The sequence below is a fragment of the Scomber japonicus genome, chromosome 1, assembly GCF_027409825.1.
Source record: "Scomber japonicus isolate fScoJap1 chromosome 1, fScoJap1.pri, whole genome shotgun sequence".
NCBI lineage: Eukaryota > Metazoa > Chordata > Actinopteri > Scombriformes > Scombridae > Scomber > Scomber japonicus.
In genome coordinates, this window is record NC_070578.1 from 3183970 (window position 1) to 3202659 (window position 18690).

The 18690-nt window shown below is 40.5% G+C and overlaps 1 protein-coding gene across 1 annotated transcript; it reads right to left on the reverse strand.

The window, feature by feature from the left end:
• Nucleotides 1-4611: 4611 nt before the first annotated feature.
• On the reverse strand, nt 4612-17029 carry c1h16orf87 (chromosome 1 C16orf87 homolog). Its single transcript, XM_053315835.1, has 4 exons — nt 16766-17029; nt 7206-7305; nt 5948-6127; nt 4612-5111 (listed from the first exon to the last, which is right to left on the reverse strand). Exons 1-4 carry the CDS (start codon nt 16829-16831, stop codon nt 4993-4995), a joined length of 465 nt encoding a protein of 154 aa, XP_053171810.1. The 5' UTR covers nt 16832-17029; the 3' UTR covers nt 4612-4992.
• Nucleotides 17030-18690: the final 1661 nt, after the last annotated feature.

Consider the following 18690-nt stretch of genomic DNA (forward strand, 5'->3'; position numbering starts at 1 on the left):
CCCTCAAGCGAACGGAGAGGCGGAATGCGCTGTACGGACCATCAAGGACTTGTGGAAAAAGGACAGTGATTACAGCAGAGCACTGCTGGCCTACAGGTCCACCCCATTGGTGCACGGGTTCTCACCAGCACAGCTGCTGATGGGAAGAAACCTGCGTTCATCTCTACCCCAATCAACGACCAAGCTGGATCCTAAGTGGCCAGACCTGCAGGCCTTTCGCAAGAAGGAGGAGAAGGGAAGGCATAGGCAGGCCACAAACTACAACCTGAGACACCGCTCAAGACCTCTCCCAGAACTGACTGCTGGTCAAAAGGTCTGGATTATCACTGAGAGAACCACAGGAGCAGTCGTCGGATCAGCCAACACTCCGAGGTCTTACAGTATATGGTAGAGACTGACAGAAGTCTCCTCAGAAGAAACAGAAGTCACCTCCAACCTATAGGGACTGTTACAAGAGTTGGTCGGGTGACAAAGCCACCTGACAAACTGGACTTGTGAATAAAGTGAACAATGACAGTTATGTTCCCATGGGGGGAAAAAAAGTGATTTGGGATGTTACAGTTCATAAGTCTTGAGTTAAAAAAAACACAAAAGTATGCTAAGGTTAAAATGTTGATAAAAATGATATCCTGTGTTTCAGTTTTAGTAGTTCGTGAGTAAAAACACAGAGAAGTTGCACAACAATTTATTTGAATGAAGAAAGAGTTTAGCTATAAGGGGGAGGTGTAGCAGTAGTAGGACTACTATTCCCAGGATGCTTAGCTCCCACAATGCAATGCGTGTAATGTGCTCTACCTGGTTCACAGTAAACAGAGATGCGACTCGAAGCAACACATCGGTGTCCCGTGTTATTATTATACATTTAACGTACCCATTTTCTTGTAATACGGGGTTGTTGTGTGTATTGAGCCTGCTGCTCCTCTGTCCGTTGCGGCTCCGCTCTGTCACAGACCGCCAGAGAGAGAGCGAGAGAGAGAGAGAGAGAGAGAGAGATGCACCATGGATAACTGAGGAGACGTGACAGTGGAGCAACTTGAACCTGTGAGTTATGGTCTAACTAGTCGCCGTTAGACGTTATACATCATAGCTTGCATTCAAGGAATTTGCTTGATTTTCATTTTCATAGCTTTCATCTGCAATGCTGACAAGCCACAGTGAACCACACGTATGTAACCAAAGTTCCAAGATGGGTTACCAATGTTCAGATTCATCTGATAATGGTGTGTGTGGCTTATCAGGTTAACTCTTCTGTTCCACATTTTCACTGGTGTCTTTCACTGTTTGACAGTTAGCCTACTCTCTCTTTTAACTTTTGGTGAGTGTAACTTTATTTTCACACTTACTACCTGCTTTGAACGGATTATTAGCCATTTTTGCACTTTACAACATCACACACATATAGTCTCAGCAGAGACACACAGCAGACCATCCCCAATATTGATTTAAACAAACTGCCCTACAAATGTTTTTTTCTTACAGTTTAAACCTCTAGCAGGTACCTCAGAAACCATGAAGCCACACTGGGGCCCTGTTAGGGGTCCGAAACACCCACTAGCAGTCTTTTTCCTCTAATACCACACACTTTGCATTTCTAATCAATTTTTTTCAACTATATTGATTCTGATACAGTATCTATATTTTACCAAAATGGATATTCCTTTCTGATCATCCCCAGTATCTTACTTTTGCATTTGCCAATCTCAAAAAAATAAAAATGTACAGATTCTTTTTGATCTCGATATGGTGAGGCATACAAATTCAGCACTTACCCAGTCAGTTTTGTTGAGATTCTATTTAGTGACACCAGTTTGATAAACATTTTAATCTGCAGTCCATACATGAGTGGAGAAAGTGCACAGGAGTCCAAGATATCTGACGCTGAAAAGGTTTATTGAGACTTGATCAAGGAGAATGAACGAATAATCAGTACACACTTGTGCTCCCACTCCTGATGCTCCCTTCAAGCCAACACACATATTGCCATAAATGATCCATTCCCAAATATGGTCAGACCCAACAGATCTACAGCATATAGAATACTGGTCTGCAAATTTAAAACAAGGGGATATGAATTCACAATGAACTCAGCTCAGCACCCTTTCCCTCCATTCCTCAGGGTCAGCAATATCCAACCTCTGATTGCATTGACCTCTACTCCATTCAGAGAGACACCTTGGCATCTATTGTATAAAGGGGAGACAGTGTGTCTCATGGTTAAGATTCCTCCCAGGGACCCCAAGGACTTAGTTTGACCCAGTGTATACCAAATTATGATACCTAAATTTGGAAAATTCCATTGCAAATTACAAAATAAATGTTGTTTTTTAGAACTTTACTTTAAAAAATATAAAGATCTTTTGAGAAACAGCATGTCCAAATTATTCTTTTTCATTTGTCAGGGTCAGCTACCTCTCAATTGAAAGTACCCTAAAATGATTATATATATATGTACATATGTATATGTATATATATATACTCACAAAAAGTCAGGGATATTTGGCTTTCAGATGAAATTTCAGGATGAACCTAAAATCCACTATAACCTTTACAGGTGAACTTAGGCCCCGTTTATACGTACCCGGTTATTTTTAAAAACAGAGACATTAATCATCGTTCGCACCCTCCGTTTAGACGCAAATGGAGAATTCACCCCTGAAAACGATGCTTTTTAAAAACTCCGGCCAGAGTGGAGATTTTGGAAAACTCTGTTTGCATGTTTGCATGTAAACAGAGAAAAACGGGGATTTGGGATCCGGAAACTGCTCCTGGGTTAAATAAATAAATGAATACATTTCTTTTATACAATCTATGTTTACAATCTATGGTGATCATGGATGCATGCAGAATAGCAGTCGCATTTATGCTGGTGCAATCCCTTTGTATTTGTTTGTCATCAGACGAGCCTTTGGTGGTGGTGATGTGTTTAGTCAATACAGAACTGCCCTACACTTTGTGAATGGTACAGTGACAAGCCCATACTACCTGAATAACATTATTAATACAGTCATTGTACCCCTGCATGAACAACACAGGCCTAATTTCATTTTCATGGACGACAATGCTTCAGCTCATCGAGGTTGCATCATTAGGGAACGGCTGCTGGAGCCTGCACTTTCTCTAGACCTGAATCCCATAGAAAACCTATGGGATCAGCTGAGTCGCCATGTTGAGGCTCATAATTCTGTACCCCAGAACCTCAATGACCTGAGGGCCGCCCTTCAAGAAGAGTGTGATGCCATGCCTCAGCAGACAATAAGTCGACTTGTGGACAGCATGAGACGTCGTTGTCAAGCTGTAACTGATGCTCAAGGACACATGACAAGTTATTGAGACATTGACACCACTGTTGTTGGCTGTTGTTTGAGATGAGGAAATCACCATTGCATGCTTCTACTTAAATGCCCTACTTTTATGATTTTTATGATGACACTGTAGTGTGAACTTTTTACATTTTCCATAAATTTCACCCGAAAGCCAGATATCCCTAACTTTTTGTGACCAGAACTTTACTTTCAAAAATATAAAGATCTTTTGAGAAACAGTAATGGAAATACATTTTTGGTTGGAGGACAGCAGTCACATGTGCTGACCTAAATTGGACCTGCATGCTTCACCCTGCACATGCAGACAGATGAAACATTTGACTTCTAGTGTTTCAATCAATATTGTGATTAACTTTGCTGGTAAAAAAAAAACAAATACAAGTTACCTACATAAAAAAATATATCCAAATAGTTCAAGAGTAATGACGTCACCCTGGTGGTCTCCTATGATGGGAATTATTTGATAGCAAGCGCAACAAAAACATGACTGAATCCTGTAGAACTTTCCAACTCTTCTGATTAGACCACCGCTTGTGCAAGTCCACTTACACTGAAACGTCTGTGAAACACTAACGGCCGATTTCCAGAACAAGGATTAAAGTCGGGTCCAAGAACTAGAGTTGTATTTTCACAGAATCTTGTCTTTAGTCTAGGACTAGTCTTAATCTCTGTTTGAGAAACTGGAGCTAAGAGTCAAGAAGAGAAGCAGGAACCCACTGAGGGAAACATAGAGGACATAACGGTTTCATTACTGCTCTTTTGTCTTCGGTTATGAACGGTGAGCTTCTTTTTCATGCTTTTTGTAATTTGCGTTTCTCTGCTACAGTCTGTCTGTGTGTGTGTGTGTGTGTGTGATAAAGCCATGGTGCAGAGTTTAGAGCTGCTTTCCTCAGATGTGAAGTATCAGTCACTGGTTCCTCAGCTGCAGAGGTTAGTCTATGAACAGTTTACATCTCTAAACCAAAAGATCTCAAAATAAATGAGACCAGTCAGTAATCAGAGATCCTGCTGTTCTTCTGGTTAGCCACTTCCAGACCTAAGAGTCAAACACTATTCGACTATATAACACCTGTACCTCTACTTGGTCTCATTAACATTTCAAGTAAGATGAAATTGATCTTAAATAAGCCGAGCTGAAACAGTCTGTAATGTGTCTACTTAATACAAGTCATGTAGTGAACACAGCAGTAATAAAGGACTTTATGTCTCCAGTGCTGCAGCTGCTAATGCAGTTGTAACTCTATCAATATCAGAATGTAATCTACATTTCTGATAGATCACTGCTCAATGGCAATCCCCAAAAAAATCTTTATTGCATTTTCAACAACTGCTATTTCAAAGTGAATGACAGAGGCATCATCTTCAGTTCATAAGATAACACTTGATTGATAATGTCATGGTTCCTTCTGTTAATGTGGAGCTCAGGTCTGCTGGAGATGATCACCTGATAACAGTCTATTTATTTCATATGAGTGTATCATTGTTCAGTCTCTCACTCTCCTAAATGAAACCCTTCTCTGCATCTCATTAGGTCGTCCAAATGGAAACACGTCCAGGTCAAAGTTCAGCTTCCGCCACTTCTGGCTTCTTTGGTCATCCTCTTGCCATTTGGTAGTTTTTCCTATGATAGGTCCTCTGTGCTGGGTTTCTCACTTATTCAGCCTTTAGTCTATAAGATGAGTGTTTGACCCAGGATCTTGCGGTTGATCTCAGCCAAGGCCACGGAGAACACAAAAGCTTTCTCGTCAGAAAGACTGGCGTAAATATCCACTTCCTTCTCCTGTTTCTCTGTGAACACAATTCAACACAATCAATCACAGACACAACACTGACACAGTGGAGTGTAGCAAGTATGAGATGGAGCTGTGCTGTGGGCTGAAGGGAAAATATATCAACATCACACAGAGTTGAATAGGGTATCTGCACATATTTTCATTACAAATTTAATGACTTTGAAGATCTTTTTAAAAAATATCATTGCTGCCACAAAAGAATACAACAAATTAAACTGCTGTAAACACAGTTATGAGTTGAAATTGAAAGAAGTGATGAAATAGGCACAATAATAAACACGTTATATTATCATTTATATATGGATACATATAAGACTGAAAAACTGAAAGACAGCTTATTCCCCCAAGCTGTTAAACTAATGAACATGGCCTGATCCCTTCATCCCACTCACCCACACACACTCAAATTGCTACTGTTTGCACCTTTTATATTGCATATTGCACTTTGTTGCTCTTATAGATTGTTAATGTTGTCTTAAATGTTGTTATGGCTCAGGGAGTGCTATCTAAATTTTTTTATATTGTTGTCTGACCCTCAATATAATGACAATAAGGCTACTAATGTAATCTAATTTAATGTATTTATTCTGTGTATAGTTTTTCTCCTCTGTCATAACAAGAAACATTCTTGTATTAAAGCTGCTCATCAAACAGTGTGGATACAGTGTCAGATTTTGAACACCCTTGATCTGATGTCACAGAGGTAATTCAAGTGAGGCCAGCCATCATACCACCATGCCTCCACCATGCCTCCACCTGCCAACACTTTGTAAATCACCCACACAGCTAGAAGAGCTAAAATATGAAACAGTAAATCATCACTTGTTTTACCTTTCTCCTCTTCTTGTTTCTTAAGTCCTACTGTTTTTGGTCTGCCCCGTCCCCTCCGGATTGGATCTGATTGGCTGTTGGCCCGGGATCTTCTCCTGTTCTCCATGTCACTACTTAAAGGAGAGTCAATCCGGTCTCTGCGAATGCGTTCTGTCCTCCTCCTCTTAGAGTCCAGCTTGTCTGAATAAACAACAAATCACCAACATGTGTGTGTGTCATCGAGTGCTGAATCCCTGGTGCTTAGGAAAACAACAAAAATAAAGAATGAAGTCATATTCCTGTGACAGAACGACAAAAAAGCTGTGTGGATGAGATAACTGCAGCAGTAGATTTCAGGCTGTCCTTCACAAAATATGTACCTAACATGTGATACATGTGTATTTTCTTTAGTTGTAAGTTTTTAAATAATGAGTCTGGAAGCTTGCCAATGTGTCATGTGTAGTGGAGTCTCTGTGTAAACAGGTTAGAGCCAGGCGGCGAGTTCCAGTTCTCTGAAATGAGGCCAACACGAGAGTAACTTAGAACTGCATTGTATCAAAAGGCCAACAGGGGGCGACCGTTTTGGTGTCAAAAGGACTGCCGTCTCTATACAAGTCAATGGAGAATTCACCAACTTCTCACTTGATTTCTAACCTCAGTAAACATTTTTAAAATGTGTTTATGGTCTCAATCGCTAGTTTAAAGCCTTCTTCAATGCAGTATGATGTTCATCTGTGAAATTTTGGCCTCCCTGATTTTATATTTGACAATAAAGCAGGGTATGCATTAGGGCGTGGCTACGTCGTGATTGACAGGTTGATTGCACAATGTCCTCGAGATCCAGCCCTCACAACCATAGTAACCTCCCCCACTCCACCCATGGCTCCACCTCATGCCCATATAAGCAGAATCCATGTTTTTATTTTTCCCAGCATGCACCTGAAATTTTCAAGATGGCGCTGCCTAGATTCGAAACTATTGGCTTCCAAGCAGCAGTCCACAAACCAATGGGCGACATCACCGATGTTACATCTCTCTCTCTCTCTCTCTCTCTCTCTCTCTCTCTCTCTCTCTCTCTCTCTCTCTCTCTCTCTCTCTCTCTCTCTCTCTCTCTCTCTCTCTCTCTCTCTCTCTCTCTCTCTCTCTCTCTCTCTCTCTCTCTCTCAGGGAGGAGGGGCTTACTGACATTTCCTGTTTAGTATACCTTTAAACACAAAGTGGAACTACAGTTTCAGATATAATCATGAGCTTTATGAGCTTAATGGAAGCTGAATCTTACCTGCTATGGTTGGAGAGGAGCGTTCATTTATCTTGGCATTTAGGAGTTTTCTGCTAATGAACACATAACCACACGGGCAGGACTTACACGCCACTGGAATCTACAGAAAAACAAACACAACATACATGTTATTATTATTGATTTTTTCATATTTTGGTGACAGTGGAGTGGAGCTGACAGGAAATGAAGGAGAGAGAGGAATGAATGGTGACATGCAACAACAGTGCAACCACTGATGTTGTTTTATGTGGTCAACAGACTTAAAGACTGGATGGAGTGAACATGTTAGCTCTGACCTGTGGATGACACTACACATCTACTTATGAAAGCAGCACAGTGAAGAGGAGTCTTCCTCTCCGACTCTGAAGGTGTTGTCATCCAATAACATTTTGAAAGCCCAGAAGAGCTGCATAATTAAATGAGTCTACAAAGAGCTTGTCTTATTGAGGAGAGCCAAGCTCCGCTGTAGTTCACACCATGACTAATGGATTGTGTCTCGTTCATTAAGCTGCTTTATAGACATTTTGAGTTGTAGGCTCATTTATAAATTCCACTTTTGAATCCAGAATCATGACATTACTGTGTTTGTAGAAGTATTAATATAATATAATATTATAAAGTAGTAGGCTATTTAACAATTGAGGTAGATACATCATTTGTCATTTAAACTGACCAAAGACACTATGATGTAAGGCTTACAATGTAAACATTAGCAACTGAAACTACAAAGCGACTTGTCCACTCTTACTTTTCCACAATGCAAACTGACTATTAATGACTTTTATTCATTTAATTGAAATGTTGGTGATTGGGATTAGGCATGGGCCGGTTACCGGTGTCAAGGTATACCACGGTATGAAAAAGTCACGGTTTCAAAACCACTGAAATGTTCCGTCATAACGTGTCGTTCGAACGAACAAATCTTTTGAGTGAACGAAGTGAACTGAATCACTTCATGAACTGACTCGTTCCTTTCTCAGTTCAGTTCAGTTGAGCTCAGCCGCGAGCATGGCTGCCGGTCGGGAGTGGAACTGCCGCGACTGCCTGCTCACTCGTTCACTGCGAACGAATCACTCAGTGAACGACAACACTTTGACTGACTCTGAGTGATTCTGTTTCCCCTTCGCGGGGATACGCTTTCATGCCAATAGCATCAATTTCTCCAAGCTAACGGCTAACGAAAACAAACACACACACACGCCCCCATCCCCATTATCGTAATGGACTTAGGCACACATAAAGTAATGAGAGGAGAGGAGAGGATGATGTTAGCGGTACAGGTACTGAACGTCCCTTAGTCAGTGAGTGACTGACACAGCGCCACTTTCAGCACAGTACGTGAACGAGATTCATGTCCTCAGCATGTCGTTCAATGATTCGTTCGCGAACGTGATTCGCCGTCATTCAGTTCATGATTCAGCCCACTTTCAGCACAGTACGTGAACGAGATTCACGTCCTCAGCATGTCGTTCAATGAATCGTTCGCGAACGAATCACGTTCGCGAACTGCTGAAAGTGGCGCTGTGTCAGTCACTCACTGACTCAGGGCACTGAGGGCTGAGGAGTTGATTCACGTTCAGTACATGTACTGCTAACATTAGCGCTGTGTTGCTAACATCAGTGTAGCATCATGTTATGTTACTGTACTGTGCACAGAGGACACTTTCACTGTGTATTATTTTTAGTGCATGTATAAGCAGCGCTGCGTCTCCCGCGAATGATTGTATAATATAGTCCTTGAACCTCCCTCAGTAAGTGAACGTGAACCTCAGGGCTGAATCATGAACTGAATGACGGATTATTTGGCTGTTTATCAGTTCAGGGAGTTGGAGAGCACTGAACGATTCAGTGAACGAATCATTTTGATGAACGGATTCTAAAGATTCAGTACAGTAAAAAGAACTGCCGTTCCCATCACTAATAAGAAAGGGTATGAGCGGGTTTTTTTAATGTGACGTCTGGTCACAGAGAAAGTGGAGGTCGCTCAGGTTGTGTGCAGCTGCAGCTTTTACTCCTCCTCCGGCACACCTCCGGTTGCTGTTGCAAGCAGGTAGCTCTGCAGGCTGTATGATGGCTGAAGGAGGCGAGCCCCCCGGACTTTCCCCCCGTCTAAAAAGCGCCAAGTCGGCTGTATACTTTGGGTACCGTAAAAAGACAGATGGCTGCGGCTCAGAGGAAGAAGGTCCCGGACAGTAGCAGTGTGAGGAGGAAGAAGGTAACGGACAGTAGCAGCGTGAGGAGGAAGAAGGTCCCGGACAGTAGCAGCGCGAGGAGGCAATACATCCAATATGATATCTATCTTAGATGTGTTTTTACTTTTTTCAATTATTTATGTGCATTTATTTGCATTTTGTGTTGTTTTTTTTCACTAAAAATAATTCATTTATGTCGTGACTTGAGTTGCAGGTTTAACCTCAGTTAAAGGACTGCATTAAGGACTGCACTTATTTTTTTTATTATTTATTTAGAAATTATTCAGTTATTTTTTATTATTATTTATTTTAAATACATATTTGCCAAAAAATAAAAGACCGTTCAATCCCAGATAGCAAAATTCTTTTGGCCCATATCTGGCCCACACCTGACATGTTCATCCGGCCCACATACAGCATGGAATGATGGCACTTGGGCGGTGCGCTCATGTTTGCCAAAAGTGGGCCATAACCAAGCCATCACAATGCCAGATGTCAACCAAAAACACACCAAATAAACCAGTTCAGCCAAGACTGGCCCAAATATGTTTCAACAAAGGTGGGCCAAGTATGTTTCCTTATATGTGGGCCTCTTTAGGCTCACATCCGGATTAGTCATTGCCATACTTGCCATATTTCGGCCAAAGATGGGCCATATTCGTTTTGTGATATTTGGCCCAAATGTATGGGCCAGTTTAGGTTCACGTCTGTTTTGTCCGGGCCAGAAGAATGCCTACAGTGCCGGATCATTGCCTCACGTGGCCCACATTCGCATGCTATCTGGGATGGGAAAAAAATAACTTTTTTTTTTTGGTTTTAAATACAGACATTTCAAAATATCACATTTTATAGCTGTAATCGTAATACCGTGAAACCGTGATATTTTTACCTAAGGTTATCATACCGTCAGAATCTCATACCGGCCCATGCCTAATTGGGATTATAGTTTGGCTCCCTGTAGAGTTGCACAATTAAATGACTTTATCTCTACTAACGCTAGCAAAGAGCTAAGAAGAAGTTAGCCTCTTGGCCCACAGAGCATGCTCAGTATACTTTCAATACAGTCAGCGTGGGAAACCAGATCCAGAGAGATTGACGTGAAGGTGACAGACTTCATCAGCACTGTGTCAACTAACCAAAGTTTATTTACAAGTAAAACTTACACACTGCAGGTTTTAGATCTAAAATTGAAATGTGTAAGCTGACAGAACACTAACTACTTTAAATGACAACCTGACTAATGTTCACAACATGAAAATAAAATGAGTTAAAACTTCATTCATCATGAAGTCGTATTTGTACTAAAGATGTTCAGTATACACAGTGGAATAGAGTCATAGCAGTAGCAGATTAAATGAGTCTATTTCTTCTAATCAAGTGCAGTATCCTCCATATCATGCTATTATAGCCACATCTCATCTTTTAATTCTATATCATGTTTTTATTGTTTTTATAGTCCATGCATTTGTTACTTCTAGGCTGGACTACTGTAATTCATTATTATCAGGCTGTCCTAACAAGTCTCTAAAGACTCTCCAGCTGGTCCAGAATGTAGCTGCTTGTGTTCTGACAAAAACTAGACAGAGAGATCATATTACTCCCGTCTTGGCTTCACTGCATTGGCGTCCTGTAAAATCCTTCTCCTCACTTTCAAAGCTCTCAATGATCAGGCTTAGGGTTGCAAAATTCCATGAATTTTCAAACTTGGAAACCTTCCATGGGAATTAACGGGAATAAACCGGGAATTTACTAAACTGAAGGTAGGTTCTTATTAGGGAACTTAAATATAGTTGTGTAAAATAATATTTTAGCATAATTCTGACTAAAACAACCAGATATCATGCAGTACAGTTGAATATCTATGCTATCACATGCTCACATAGCATACTGTTTACTGCAGGGCTTCTGAGACCACGCCCCCTATACATGCACTGTGCATTCCTCCATCACATGCACAGATAATTTCTACAGTTCTGGACCACACTTTTGAGACCAGAGCACACAACTTGAAGCCTGACTTTTGAGCCTTTGATGACATTATATGGTAATATATTCAGGGATATTTTTATGTGTAAGTGCTATATTTAGGCTTATGGTGTAAAAAAATAAAACTGGTCAAAACCAAATAAACCACAATTTATACAGTAAATATTACTTTAACAGACAGGAGTGGCACTTTGATGTTACTAGTTATTTCATTTGCACCTAAGTAAATAACAATAACTAATAGTTTTAAAAACATCTTGTATATTTTGGATTTTATGAGTTGTATCTCCACCAGGATACATTGGACACATCCCCCTCAGGGAAAAATACAGACACATTGTTGTATTTTTTCAGAGTTGTGCGTGAAACCATTAAGAATAATAACATTTAGTTGTTTTTTTACATTAAATTATAAATAATTGTATAATTTAATATAACTTCAACAGCTCAGGGACATCAAGCGACATTGTGCACCTTTTTTCATCGTCAACTTAAAATAATGTTCTGTTTTTTAATGAAGGGGTGGAATTTTTTTTTATCCAATTAATCAATCAAATGATGATACCTTTCCACTAAATTACCCTCAATTCCCATAAATTCCCATAATTCCCATGGAAAGTTTCCAATTTGGAATACTTCCAAAATTCCCCAGCTTAACTTCCCATGGAAATTTACCGGAAATTTACCAGAAATTTTCCACCCCTTTGCAACCCTAATCAGGCTCCATCATATTTTAAAGAGCTTATAGTACCTTATGTACCTACTAGAACACTGTGCTCCCAGCATTCAGGTCTACTTGTGGTTCCTAGTATCTCTAAAAGTAGAATGGGAGGCAGAGCCTTCAGCTATCAGGCTCCTCTCCTGTGGAACCATCTTCCAGATTCTGTTCAGGGGGCAGACACCCTCTCTACGATTAAGAGTAGGCTTAAAACTTTCCTTTTTGATAAAGCTTATAGTTAGGGCTCCTAGAGCTCTTTGCTTATGCTGCTATAGGCTTAGACTGCCGGGGGACTCCCATGATGCACTGAGCTCCTCTCTCCTCCTCCCTCTCTCTCTCTATCCATCCATCTATATCCATTAACATTCATGTACTATTAATGCATTCAGTAACCTAAACTTCTTCCCCGGAGTTGTCTGTGCTTTCTGGTCTCACAGGTAATCTGGGCCTGTAGACGTCCAGATGACAGATTCCAATCCCGGACCTTCTAGCTTCATTGTTGATTTTCATTGTGCTTCTCTCCTCTATCCTTCCTTTCTCTCCTCTCTACCCCAACCGGTCGAGGCAGATGTTCTCCACTCTGAGTCTGGTTCTGCCTGAGGTTTCTTCCTGTTAAAGAGTTTTTCTTGCATTCCCACATGAGTGCTGCTCATGTGGGAATCAGGGCCGTTTCAAGGAATTTGGGGGCCCCAAGCAAAATGAACTTGGAGGCCCCCCCACCACCACCGCCCACCGACGCCGACACCCCCTGGACCACAGCAAAAAAAACATACGCCCCGCCCGCCCAAAGCCTACAGGAACCACAGCATAGACACACTGTTGAAGTTCAACCACACATTATATCAATACAATATTTCTTAACAGTGCAAATACTGCTTACAAATGTTGCATATAGGCTACTGCACACATAGTATGTTTACTTATTTTATTTGAACATTTGCAATCAACATATAAACAAACTGCAAATTCGGTATTAAATATAAAATCCAACATAGATAAAAGTACACACACACATATAAGATTAACCGTTAAAAAATATGCAAAATATCTACATCTGCTGTTTGCGAGCCTTGGCTTCAGCAAAGGCAACCACAATGTCCTCCATGTCCAAAGACCTGCGAACATCACGCTCAATTGACATAACGGCCAGTCCTGTGAGCCTCTCTTGGCTCATGGTGGACCTCATATATGTCTTTATCAGCTTCAAAGTAGGGCTGGGGCGACGCGTCGACGTAATCGATTACGCTGACGCAAAAAATACGTCGACGCAAAAACTGTGCGTCGATGCGTCGTTTGAAAACAAAAAACGAGTAGCGGTAGAGGCAGCAGCAACGCAAGTGAGTCAGTTAACTCTGATCAATGTAAAAAACGAACTCGTAATTCTGTACCTGGCTGCCACATCAATGCTAACATTCCTCCACTCCAATGCATGACTACATCATGTCTTGGATTAAACACACACACTACACACACATAGACACACATTACACACCGTATTCTAGAGTGAAAAGGCAGAGTGTATGTTCCTATGAATGAAGAGCAGTTTATCCTCTTAATGCACGCTGTTCCTCTTACGGGACGGGACGGATGTTAGTAGGTAGCGACACGTTCTTCTGAATGTTTTAAACAGCAACCCTTAAACATATATATTCATGCCGTGCATTGTTAGAAAGCTTAGATTGTCCTGATTCATTCAAGACCACTCACACATTGTATGGTTGCTCACAGCCGTAATAGTATTAGCAATTAGCTCGGCTAGCCACTCAGCTAAAGTAAGAACAGCTATAATGCCTACATACCTTCAAAGTCTTCCCTTTATCCACAACGATCATCTTATGACTCAGGACTTTCTGTACAGCTCGCCAAATATCCATTCTTGTGAAATATGAAATCCGTTTCCATAAAACTGGAATATTTTCCTCAATATGTCCATGTATTTAGTCCAACACGTAACGTAATAACACAAATAACAAACCATATACGGTCCGTTTACGTCATTTCCTGACCTGCACGTCCATCTCAGAGTACACGTGACTAGATGTTTACAACCGTGAGCCTCTTCTGCTTCTGACGACACCACACACAAGCCAATCAGTGCTCAGGCAGTACATGCCTCCAAAGCCAATGAAGACATGTGACCGACGACAACGACAACTAGGTTTTGATTGACAGCTGTTCCAGCCTATGGAAATATTCGCCCCCTTGAGGGGGATTCCGATAACAGTGTCGCTGCACTTTCCTGCATTGACCATCACAGCATTAAAGGGACGCGCACACAGTTTGTCGTTGCATTCAATTCAAAACCAGTCGTTGTCTGGGGGCCCCCGGCCAGCTCGGGGCCCCAGGCAATTGCTTGGTTTGCCTGTCCTGTTGCGAGGGGCCTGGTGGGAATGTTGGGTCTCTTTAAAGTTAAAACCTGAAGAGTTCGGTTTAGAACCTGCTCTATATGTAAAGTGCCTTGAGACGACTTTGTTGTGATTTGGCGCTGTACAAATAAAGATTGATTGATTGATTGATTGCTTGATTGTCTTTAAAACACAAATGGAGTGACACCTGTACTCTCATTACATGTAATATATAATGACAATAATAACTTTCTATTCTATTCTGAATATGTATCCAGTGAAATAACAGAGCTGATCATAACCATATTTATTTATTGATCTGATATGATCAGCTGATTGTTTTACTAGAGAACACTTTGAGTGTTGCTTCATTCATTAGTGTTACAGTCTGTTCACACACTGATTATTCCAAATGTGAGCTCTGAATGGTTTGTGCAGCATGTTTGACTCTCCCCAAACAGCCAAGGGAAGAAAGCATGCATGGATGCATGAACTAACACAGGCTTGTTACTGTGGCCTGTGATACACCTGTAATAATCATACCCAGGTGATAGTATATCATGGTTCAATAATAAGGCTTGTATGATTGTCTGGAGCCAGTAAAATGCTACGCTGGAATAGTAAATCTAGCAACTCACTGGAAAATATAAGAATGTTTTGATCAGTGAAGGGAAATAAAGACGACAGTGGAGGTCAAACTAGTTTTCATATGCAACGTTTGTTGCTTCACATCTATGACACTGTTTCCTTGTTCTATTCATTGACTTCAACAAAGATTATACAAGACAATTCACTTTAATCGCTAATATAAATAAAATAATTTGTAAAGGAAGAAGTGAAAATGAACTTGGGGCTTGAAGATTACACCAACAGGACAAGTGAAGAAAAAAACATGAATATAGAAGCTGCACATAAGTCTGCTCTGTTTAAAACTGTCATTCACTGTGTTGCCATATTAATACATGTATTTTTATGACCTTTCCAAAACCTTTCATGACTTCCAGGTTTTTAAAAACATGCTTCCTGTTTTTTTCATGCTGCTACAAGTAGAACAGGAGATTTAGCAGAAATCTATCATTATAACTGAGGTACAGAATTGAGGTACAGAAGTTACTCAACTCACACACACACACACACACTGATATTAAATACTGATTTAAACACTGAGTCTCTCATTAATACAACACCGTCTAAAACACTAAACATAACACTGACATTAGATCATGTGACATGTGTGAGACAGATACTGCATGTTTAAATGGATGCTGTCTCTACATTCTCAGAAATCTTGACTTGATCCCAATATTCTGTTGAACTGAAAAAATAAATGCCTTCACTATTTCTTCGAGGTCATAATGATTTCTTCAATTAGAAATCATCTAACAGTCCCTTTAGATATTCAATTTCATATATATGAGACTGAAAACGCTCATTCTTATTGAGAAGCTGGAACCAAAGAACGTTTGAAAATGATTTATTGATTACCACAATGGTTGCCAAACGATTAATTTTCCGTCCAATCACCATTGTCCATCATGCACAAAAATAGGTCAATGACAGCAGTTGCTGTATTGAGCTTTCATATTAGTGACCCCCCCATCTGCCGACTGCGATCTCTGCCAGTAACACTGAATGTTGAGGAAATAGACCGTTCAGCTTTTCAGTGAAGCTGATAAAACATTGATCAGATGCGGATATTTCCACAATCTCCTACCAGAGAAGCTTCCAGAACATGTACCAGTACCAGCTGTATTACTGTTATCATCTATGTTGTAATTGACTTGAGGCTTAAAATCCCTGCGGCCATTAGATGACGACATTATTGATATATGTGATATATTGTGTAACCTATGTGAAGACGATCGGGCCAAATTCCGATACTGAAATTAAATGATTATTTGTTTTTAGGTTAGTGCTATAAAATAAATAAGTAGATGAGATATTAGTGAATTGATTATCTCTCATCGGAATGCAAACTCAGAGACACGTTTGCTGGCAAACTGGTTCCTCTGAGTTTCGTTTGAGTGAGTGTGTTAGGAGACGAGTAAACCAAATGTTTGTTAAGTTAGACGTGTTGAGTAAGTTGCAGGGCGAGGACAAAACGATAACTACAGATAAATATGTGTAGTTGGATCAATATTTCAGAGAGCATGGATGAGTTAGAGGGGTTTGGTGATACACAGTTTTTTCCGTCTCTAGAGCTGCTTCGTCTATACTGATATTAGTGTTCAGTAACGTTACATGAAGTTACAGTACATAAGAGCATACAAGTAACTATCAGTGCCAACGTTCATATATGGAAATGATATATTTTCTCACCTGTTGGTCGCATTCAGGACAGGATTTAGTAGCCATTTTGACTTTCTTTGTTTTATTTGCCGACATAACGTTAGTGTGTTTCCTCCAGCCTCACGCTGATAGCTGTCTGTTGGTTATAACTGCTCTCTGTAATACATGGACGGCTAAAGGTTTACTCCGACGTTTCCTAACAAACACATACAATAAACACAGTGCGGTGTAGTGATATGACAACACCCGACATACAACACTCCAGCACAGCACATATACATTAAAACTGCTAGATACGAGCATGCGCACAGAGAGTCCCCCTGCTGTTCTGTTGCATTCAAGTTCCTACGGAAAAAGCAGTGTTCACACTCTGCTCTCCTCATCCTTCAGTTAAAGACTGAAGTGGCAACACATGTGCGGGGCCTTAAGCTTTCTTCTTCATTCTCTTCTTGTGCTTGTCCTTCATTATCATCATCGTCATCATTTTTATCATAATCTTTTTTTCTTCTTTCTTCTTCTTCGTCTGTTATTTATTGGCGGTTGGCAAAGAACTTTTAGGTGCATTACCGTCACCTTCTGGATCGGAGTGTGAATCAAAACAGTTACTGTACATTCATTTCTCCTATTGAACGGACATTCAGATATTTTTCAACCTGGACCCTATATCCCATATGTCTTTACCTTTCACTTGATCCAGTCTGTTTGTTATTGTGTCTAACCAAGTCTCGCTATGAAATCTCGCAAGATTTGAGTTGTTGCTAGAAAACACTAGAAACGTGAGAGTTGGAAAGAGACACTTTTACTGTAATGGTTATTCAGCAATGATCAAACTAAAACATGGTACCTCACCCCATTTCTACTAGTGACCTCAGGGTGTTCAAGGCTGCCCAGTCTCATTATTTATTTTTACTTGCTGCCCAACTTCTCTCCACATTCATTCTTCAACGTGTGAAGAAATGTTCCTTTAAGGTTATCCACTGACTTAGAGATGCTCTTTCTTGTTTCCCTGAATGTTGATTATTGCTACTTATGCAGACTGAAAAGGAAAATGAACACATGAAACTTTATTTCAATGTGAGGATGTCATCAATAATTTTAACATTTTCACGACACCCTGCACTAATATCATATGACACAGAGCTGTCTCTGTGTCCAATCATCACCTGTGTTTATCTGCACATAATGTGTAGTACCTTCTGCTCTTGATAAAGAGGGTGAAAGAGATTACAAACTGCGAGAGCTGGTACTAGATAGCCTTCATGAAGAGTTCCAGTGGTTTGCCTAACAAATGCAGAAGGGAGTAGACACAGCTCCAAAGACTAAAGCAACAAGTTCCCTCTTAGGAGATAAGTTCCTTTCACACAGTTCTGTTTGCAGCTTCCCTAGCTCGTACTATATCAAACTTCTTGATGTTCTCTGAGATATCCAATCTAAGGACTAGTGGAACTACTGTAATCTCTGTTTTCAGGGAGGAACGAACCTGTGACCCAGTGCAACAGTGTGGCTCACTGACATCTTTTAATAGCTTTTTGGTTTATGGGAGGAAGCCAGGTTCACTGTGTCATCCATATGTTTACATAGGATTAGCATTATAGGCTAACAGTGTGCCAGCTGAGTGACTCTTACATCTTTCAGGACACACAAACACCATAAACACATCTGTCACCTGGACAGCACGTTGCTGTTAAACTGGGACTACACTTTGTTTTAATAGCCTATGTGCTACATACAGCATGGCATGGCTATGCCAACAGTGCTAGCCATTTTACCCTTTTACTAGACTGCTGAGCCGGTATTTTGTAATCTTAAGTGCAAAGTTTGATGTTCATTTCATTGCAGTTGCTCAAGAAACACATAATGCATAATGCAAGATAATAATATAAGACAGTCACTCAGTATATTATTGATAATAGTTTATTACTTTGATATGCTGTGTATGTAAATTTAACAAAATG